We start from the raw sequence: 9,249 nt of genomic DNA, 5'->3' as shown, positions 1-9,249 counted from the left end.
TTAATTACCTGTTATGTTTTATTCATAATTTAATTATAAATTGAACATAACGAGAGATAATTACTATTATGTTCAATGTACAATTTGTATCAAATACAACACTATTGCTCTTATGTTATTTTCATATAAATTATACATTGAACATGGTAATACAAAATGGTGTACTTCAAAAAAGAACTCCTAATATGGGGAAGTCATAAAAGCACATAATAAAAAAAAACTGAAAAATGAAATAAACGAAAGAGTATAACTTGTGTTTTTTAAGAAAATTATTTGTGGCAGAATTCACACACCAGAACACAAAGAATGACATCTTTGACATATTAGACACAGTCATGACTCACCATTTTAATCATCTGAAAATATTCCTTGATACTACAAACATTCAACCAATTTACAACCATTTACTCTTTTTTTACTACCATTTACCATTTCTATTTATAGTTTCTGCTTCTTTATTTTTTTTAATGTGTTTTTCAATTTGTTCTTTTCTGTTTCCTTTTCTTTTTTAAATAAGATTTTATTTCTATTTTTTAACTGTTTGCTTTGGTTCTTTCTTTTTAGTTTGAATGACATCTTGTTTTAGCTTGACATTTTTTCTTCTTAAACGATTTTCAAGTTCAAGTTTGTAAGGAGATGAAGTTTGTTTTGAAGATTTTTGAGCTCTTTGTCCAACTTTTAAGTTTACTGTTAGAATTAGTCTTAGCTCTGATAACCTGATTCTGCTGCTACTAGAAGATGCTTTTGTAGATTTGGGTAAATTATCAGATGAGAATGGCTCAACTGTTATAAACTCCAAGTTAATACTATCATGAAGAGGAAAGTCTGATGGTTGGAAGGTATTTCTTCTGCAGGGATATAGACCGGTTTTTTGGAAACCATTTTGTGCATTTTCACCAGTCACTGCCCATAAATAGGCTCTTCCTTAAACCTCACCTACATTATGTGTAAGCGAGTGCCTTGTGCAAATATGGCTTTCAACTTCTTTGCAATATGCAGTTTTAAATGGTCTCATAAATGAAACATAGAGGAACTGCATTCAGTGGCTTGTATGTGAAGGAATTGTAATAATTTCTACGTAATTTTCACAGGCTAAATTTATGATGCCCAGGTTTCTATAATAGGAATAAAGCCTATCCAAAACTAGGATAACTGGGTCATCTTTACTTGGTTTTGTACATTAGATAAAGTTTTGGAACCATTTAATAAATATATCAATTTAAATACAGGCTGTCACATGGCAGCATGCAATAGATCGAGGCAGTGTCCCTTTTATTAAAGTATTTTTCATATTTTTTCAGGGGAAAATTATTAATGGTAGAATAAAATGACCAATAGGATTCATGCATGTTACTACAGTTAATTACCCTGTTTCTGCATGCTAGCTATTTGTCTTACTTTTCAGTGTGATTATTTTGGTTCTTTTGTGCGGTCTTACAGTGATCTCTGTTTCGTGGCAATTATACAACCTATTAGGATTATCATTAATTTTAGTCATGGCAGATTAAAAATATAAAAAAAAAAAGAATTTATCTGGATTAAAACCAACAGCTCAAGCTTTTGAAAGACCTTCTAGTCTACATTTCGCTAACTGTTAGTGTTGAGTAGGGTAGATTATCATTGCATTTTTTTCATTCAAATTAGTTTGGATAGCAAAATAATGTTGATCTAACATTTAAATATCATTAAAATAAAATAAAAAATTTAAATTATTTTTTCCTTCCTCTGCTGCTGTCTAATTGAAAGTAAGCCATTTTTGATATTACAATATATGATATATAAAAGTTTCTGCTCTATAAAAAATGCAATAATTTTATTGTTTTCTGATGAAACCTCTATGCTTTAAAACTCAAAATTTTAGAATAATATTTCTTATGAGCAATTCAAATTTTTTTAAATTCTGTTTTATATGTACTTTTTATTGTACTTATTTAAAGAAGTTCTATGAAGAAAAAAAGAGTTTAATGATCAATTAATCCAACATATTCCAATTATTTTTTGAAGTGTGGAATATACTTTCTAGATAAAAGCTTTACTCTTATATATCCACCTCTTCTCATTTCTCCAGATACAGCTGCAGCTGCTTTTGTAACCAATTGAACATGTCTTTCTACATTTTGAGAATGGCATAGAAAATCATCTAAATTCAATGTTTTGCATATATTGTATTGCATTTTTAATGAAATTATCATTCAACTATTTTAACATAGGTGATGGATTCCTAGGAAGTTCCTCCCAATTTATAAGACTATAGTAATCAACTGCATCAAAAAAAGTTTAGAGAAGGCATTTTGAATTTTCTTACATCTGTAAAATTTGAAAGTGTGCATCCCCTCATAAATTTAATTCTTGTAGCTGCTAATTCTCTTATTTCTTTACGTTCATCCATCAACATTGATATCAAAATATTTACTGAATGACTATATTATGCATTTCTTTGAATGCATTTATTCTTTATAAGTTGATCACTTTCAAAAAGGAAGCGAGAGAATTGAATTAAGCGCCATAAGTGTTTTGCCCCCATGTAACATTGAGGCTCCAGGTTTATCAAGAATCACACCGGTGCATAAACTCGAAGAATGTAATCAGTATTACAAGCTCGGTAGATAAAGGAGTGCTTGCAACATACAAACGAAAGCTTTTTTTTAGGCTTTCTTTCACCTCACCTTTTTCTATTGCTTTGCACATGTTATAGAGATACTGTTGATCTTTGCTAATATTATTTGTTACAATCTTATGTAGAACATTTGGTAAGTTATTCTGTCAGAAATTAAGTTTGACAATTAACAACTTGTGACACCTTGCAAGTGCTTTCCCAATGTTGCTACTAAATGCAGTAGGTCCTGAAGTGGTGCCATCTAAATGCAATACTAAATTTTGCAATCTTATTACACCATTGCTCACACCAGTATTTACATTAGCTCCATCAGTTATTCTAACACATTATAAAGTGATATTTTGTTTCAATTGAATAAATCCATAATAGCATTCTTGTTATATGCTAGTTGTTAATGCACAAAGAGTTTTGTCTTTTCTCCCATCAAAGAAAATTGATTTTGAGCCTACTGAACACATAGCTTACTTTGCTTTGTATGATAATGTAGTTCTAAGCAATTGTCTTTAATGCCTTAACTTGGTTCGGTCTATGATAGCTTTCTGTCATATTTTTTTCTAATTCTATAATCTGAAAGTGTGGCAGCAGCAATTACAGCTGTTGGAAACTTTATCATATTTCTGTCAGATTCACTAGCTAATTCACAGAAATCTGACAAATGATAGTTATCAACATTGCTCTGAGTGTCATTTATAAACTCCTCCTCACAATAATTAATTCTGCATATATATCAGAAGTGATACTAACTGATGCTTTCAGATTGCTTTTACTAGACAAAAAAAATCATAGCATTTCTGTCTCTTTGTGCTTCTTTCAAATGCTTTGGTTAATATAAAAGTATTTTCCTTATCTAAAGGACCAATAACCATATTTTTTTCATATCTTTGATCCATTAAAAATTTATGCTCAAGTACTGGCACTTTTGATATTCCTGGGCATGTGCAATTACTTACACTAAGACAATTTTAAACAAAACTAAACTTTCCTCTTAGCCATTGATAATACTAAGTCTTTGATTTACCTTTTCTTTTAAGAATCATTCTCAAATTATTGTGCAAAGATTCTACTGCACTCTTCTGCTGCACTCTTTGCGCTGTAACAGTTGGAATACAAGATTTCAACCAAATGTTTATAACATTTTCAGAAACTCTAGAAATTATTGTGCTTGACTTGGTAGTCCTAGGAAATTGTAATTTAACAAAAGAGTAATGCTGCATGACTTCCTTAACAGTTGAAAGTTTGCAAGTAGTAAGTTCATATACGATGCCATAAACAGGACAAGTCATTTGTGCTCTTGTAACAGCCATAGTTTGCCACAGAAATCAAAATATTTTTAATTTTTGAAATATAAACTTAGTTTTATTTAATTTGCAAAACAAAATTCTAGAAATAGATTTAAATTCAATAAATCATTTACAAAAATCCATTTATTTGATATATATGTTGATATTGGTAATCTTTATAATATTAATAATACAACAATTTTTAGATACTAATAGTATATTAATCTTTATATACCAATAAATAGTAAATTTTTCAACTATTTTTTTTTAAAATAAATAACAATAATTTTAAAAAGTGTTAGTTAGAATTACTACAATTTATAATCATAGTAATAAATAGTAAATTACTGAGTAATATAAAACGATAAGAAAAGCCTAAAAATGCCTAAAATAAATAAATAATAATAATTTAAAAAAGTAGTTTGAACCACTGAATAGATAATTAGAAAGTGGTTTATAAATCAGCCATAGTTTTATTGAAAAAATATGATCAAACACCAATACCTAAATACCAATTGAAAGCCTGAAAATGCACGATATAAGTCCGCCAAAGGAAAAAGAAAGCTAAAAAAAACTTGATTACTACTCGATTTTTGTTAAATCATCTAATGGTAACAATTTACCACAATTTAAAATAAAGTTTAATTATTTTAGAACAAAAATTACAAGTAATTTGATAACAATAAAAAAAACCTAAAAATGCACAAATATGGTGAAATATTTAAAAAGGTCTTTTAGCAACATATGAAGACAAAAAAAAAGTGAGGTTTTTTTTTTCCTAATTAACTTGTATCATTCACAAGCAACAATTTACATTACTCAAAGTTAAATTTTATAAGCAATTTACTAAGTAATTAAATAATGATAAAAAGCATAAAAATATACAAATATGGTGATTTCAGGCCCCTGGCAGCAAAAGAAGGCACTAAAAAAATCCAAACATTTTTTTTCAATCTATTTTATATTATTCAAGAGCAACAAGTTATTGCTATCCAAGTCAAATTTTTTTCAATGATCTACCTAATGTTGAGTCAGAAAATTCTTTTTTCATTTTTTCCCTGCCACTTCTACGACAGTCGAGAAAGTTGTTTTAATATTATTCTTTCTTGTTATTTGCCAACCTGTTATTTGATAGGCTAATCTCCTAACATCTATAACTGATAAACCAAAATATTTTTTTATAATAGAAGGCAGCGTTCTGCTAAATCTTGTTTTATGTCTGGTGGTAATTCTGGTTTTTTCACCAAGCATGTACTTGCAGCTTCTTTCATGCTCTTGTCAAATTTAGCATAGCATTCCAGTTTGAGGCACATTGAAAATTTTACCGGCTTTAAACTACTCATTTGTTTAGTCCTCATTGCCACAATTGCTTTTTTCATATCTTCTTGGTTCCATTTTTTGCTGGAAGCCATTTGATAAATAATTAAAAATATAACTTATGTAAGTCAAATAAAAAAAAAGCATCCCATAATATGATAAAATCTCCTGTTATGGGAAACCTCATATTAAGCTGACAATTTTCCAATATGAATAATATGCAAATAAATTGGATTTAAATAGTAAGATTTAGTTCATAAGCAATAGCATAAATGAAAATAAAAAGTTTATAGCGTGGGGAAATAAGCAATGTAACAAGATATCAAGAATATCTTACCTTTTGTCATAAAGGATTATGAATAGAACATAAACAAAACTTTAAAATTTGTAAAAACTTATGCACCTGTCTTCTGTTTTAACACTGTTAAACTAATCATATTGCACAAATTGAATCTTTATGCAACAGGCATACACAAAAATAAAAAATGTAGACTACTTTGCGATAAATGTTACCTTCCTAAGGCTACTTTACCCTTTAGATATATTTATTCAACTTAAAAAGAAAAAGAAAATTGTGGCACAAAAATAAAAATATGTGGACTTTTTTGTTATACATTTTTAATTAGAAATTCTTATAAAAAGATTAAAAAAAAAAAAACAGTTTTGTAATTAACTTTTTTATTAACTATTTTTAAGTACTGATAAAAAACTTTACTTAAATTGTTCTAGTAATCATAATGCTGCAGATTAAAATACAATAAAATTAATTTAGCTATACCAAAAAATCTTACCTGAATATCAATCACACATTGCTGCTCATAACTATCTGTAACAAAAGAAGGTCCGATTACATCAAGACAAGCTTTGCCAGCCGTTGAATTCCTTATTCTATTTTTGCAAACCTCTTTTGCTTCATTTTCTGTAATACCAGATGCAGTTGGAAAACTTGTAAAATTACCGGAAACTTGAACAGGGTTGTAATCATAAATTCCTGTACTACCATCATCAGGAAGTACAATTATGTTGTCATCTAAAGATCTGCGTTTACGTCGCCCACAATGTTTAGCTCCTAAAATAAAATGCAATTAAAAATGTAATATCAGAGAGTATTCTACTTTTCAGTGTATACATTACTTTAAAAATATGTAATAATTAAATGTATTTAAAAACAAAATTAAAATAAAAAAACAAAGAATAGCTGTTACCTGGAAATTCCAAAGTTTTCCAGCCAATCATTCCATTTATGTACTTTGGACGATCAACATACCCTTCAAAATCACAATTGACTTTTCTTTGAGACCCACTGCAACCTTGACTACAAACACAATATGTTTTAGCTCGAGTTGCTGTACATTTTTTTGGCTCATCTTTGAAGTAAAATAAATTCTCTTGAGAAGCATTAAGTCTGCAACAAAAAACAAATAAAATCATTAAAAAAAAAGTTTTAAAGATAAAAAAAATTAAAGAAATAAAATTACACAAAAATGCTTATAATATATATAAAAAGCTTAAAGTAAATAACAAAACAAAAAATGCTAACAATGTATATAAAAACTTAAAGTAAAAAACATAACAAAAAATGTTAACAATGTATATAAAAACTTAAAGTAAAAAACAGTACAAAAAATATTAACAATGTATATAAAAAGCTTAAAGTAAAAAAAATAAAAGAATGTTAACAATATAAAAAGCCTAAAGTGAAAAATAACAAAAAAATGCTAACAATGTATATAAAAAGCTTAAAGTAAAAAACATAACAAAAAAATTTAACAATGTATATAAAAAGTTTAAAGTAAAAAACAAATATATGATAACAGTGTATATAAAAAGCCTAAAGTGAAAAATAACAAATGAATTTTAACAATGTATATAAAGAGCTAAAAGTATAAAAAAACAATAAAACTAATGTAAACAATGCATATAAAAAGCTTAAAGTAAAAATCATAACAAAATATAAAAAATTTAAAATACAAGAATTACTTCCAACTTTCAGAAAACTCTTGTTTGGCAAACCATCCTGGTCCTATTGAATATATTTTCCCATCTTTTGCCATCATATCATTGTATTGGTCATTGTCAAAAGTTCCACATAATCCTTGAGTTTTATTGAAGTCATCAGGTGGTAGTTGAATTTCAATGTTTGCAAAGTGGTTTCTCCAGTAATGAGTAGTAAATTTTATAAAAGCACCAGATGGAAAAGATATCTTAAATCAAATGTATTTGTAAATGATATCATAGTAAACTTGAATAATTCATTTAATTTTTAAGCATAATTGATTTATATTAAACAATTTATAGCAACCGCTCATTAAATAATTTTTTTCAAAAACCAAAACAAAATTGCTGATTTTTTTAATTAATTTGTGAAAAGCATCTGACACCATTAGTTGTTATTGATACAAAATGTTATAAAATTAAATGTTAAAAAGATCTAATTTTAAACAGACTAAGGACTGATATATATATATATATATATATATATATATATATATATATATATATATATATATATATATATATATATATATATATATATATATATATATATATATATATATATATATACACACATTTATATATATACACATATATATATATACATTTATATATATACATACTTTTTTTCTTTATTAATTAAGATTTTGTAATTATTTTTACTAATTCATTTTTCAAGTATTTAATAATATAATTTTTGTTCTCAAAAATAGCTGTTAATGTTATTTTTAAGGAAAGGAAAACTGGTTTCCGGAAATCGTAAAATTTTCGGAAATCAAAAACCGAAAATGTTATTTTAAAAACTGGCTTTTGGATATATATCTTTTGTACAAAATTTACTTGGTTATTTGGCAATTCTAAAACACTTTTCTTGATGTGTAGTTGCTTAAGAAAATAAATAAAAACATTCAATTTGCTTCCACTTGAACTTTAACAGTAAGTTACTGCCATTTATGATGTAAAAAAGTGAAACAAATTTTCACAAAAATGAAAATGTCATTTTCTAAAGTCCACAAGGATAACGCACCAGTTCGGAAGCACTTTTTGTACTCAAAAGAACTTGAATTGGCCAAGTGCAAGCTCTGCGACCAAGAAATTAAGTGCAAAGGAGGAAACACAAGCTCCATGAGGAACCACCTGAGCACAAAGCACAACATCACATTTGCTGCTGTTGTTACTCCTGAGGGGAAACTAAAAGTCATAAAACCCATTGATTCATTTTTTAAGACAAACGATCCGGTTGATGTTGTTTTGGCTGAGCTTATTTCATGTGATAGGCTGCCTTTTTGTGTTTTCTCAACTAGTCAATGTTTGAGAACAGCTCTAGAGACACAAGGTTATAAATTGCCCAAAGATGCTATATCGATTAAGGCTCTGTTGATGAAACATTATGAAGAAATCAAGAAAGCATATCAGCAGCAATTTGCAGAAAAGAAGCTTGTCGGTCACAAATTTAGCTTAACCCTTGATGAGTATACTTCATCCAGAAACAGAAGATATATGAACATAAATGTTCATATGGAAGGTGATTATTGGATCCTTGGAATGATCAGGGTATATGGGTCTATGCCAGCAGAGAAATGTTGCGTAATTGTTGACGAGAAACTGAAAGAATTTGGGCTACATTTTGCCTGGGATGTTGTTGCAGTAACCACAGATGGAGCTGCTGTAATGAAAAAATTTGGTAGCTCAATTTTACCAGATCATCAGCTCTGCCTCGCACATGGAATCCACTTGGCTGTCTGTGATGTTCTATATAGGCAATATAGGAAAGAAGATAATGGCACACCTGAGCAAGTCACTATTCTAGAAGAGGACCAAGAAGATGATGACAGCAATAAGGAAGGAAGATTAGAAGTTTCAGCAGAAGCAGGTGCATCAGTTCTTCCAATGATAAGGGAGGATGTCACAGAACTCATCAACAAGGTTAGAAAATGTGTCAGATTGTTTGGAAAGTCTTCAGTTAAAAATGACATGAATCTGCAAAAGCATGTTTAGTCTGAGTTTGAAAAGGAGCTGCAGCTGATCTTAGACTCTAAG

General features: G+C 28.2%; 1 protein-coding gene across 2 annotated transcripts in view; it reads right to left on the bottom strand.

Moving 5' to 3' along the window:
* LOC100208378 (von Willebrand factor D and EGF domain-containing protein) overlaps positions 1-9,249 on the bottom strand; it is a 111,441-nt gene that overhangs the window by 26,014 nt on the left and 76,178 nt on the right. For both annotated transcript variants that reach the window (XM_065795827.1, XM_065795828.1), the window contains 3 exons: positions 7,195-7,418; positions 6,420-6,619; positions 6,006-6,283 (listed from right to left, as the gene is read on the bottom strand). In XM_065795827.1, the coding sequence (XP_065651899.1) occupies positions 6,006-6,283; positions 6,420-6,619; positions 7,195-7,418 (702 nt within the window). The remainder of the gene's footprint in view (positions 1-6,005; positions 6,284-6,419; positions 6,620-7,194; positions 7,419-9,249) is intronic.

This window comes from Hydra vulgaris, chromosome 04 (genome assembly GCF_038396675.1).
Source record: "Hydra vulgaris chromosome 04, alternate assembly HydraT2T_AEP".
NCBI lineage: Eukaryota > Metazoa > Cnidaria > Hydrozoa > Anthoathecata > Hydridae > Hydra > Hydra vulgaris.
The sequence above is the reverse complement of the archived record's forward strand: the minus strand, read 5'-3'. Positions and strand labels throughout refer to the sequence as shown.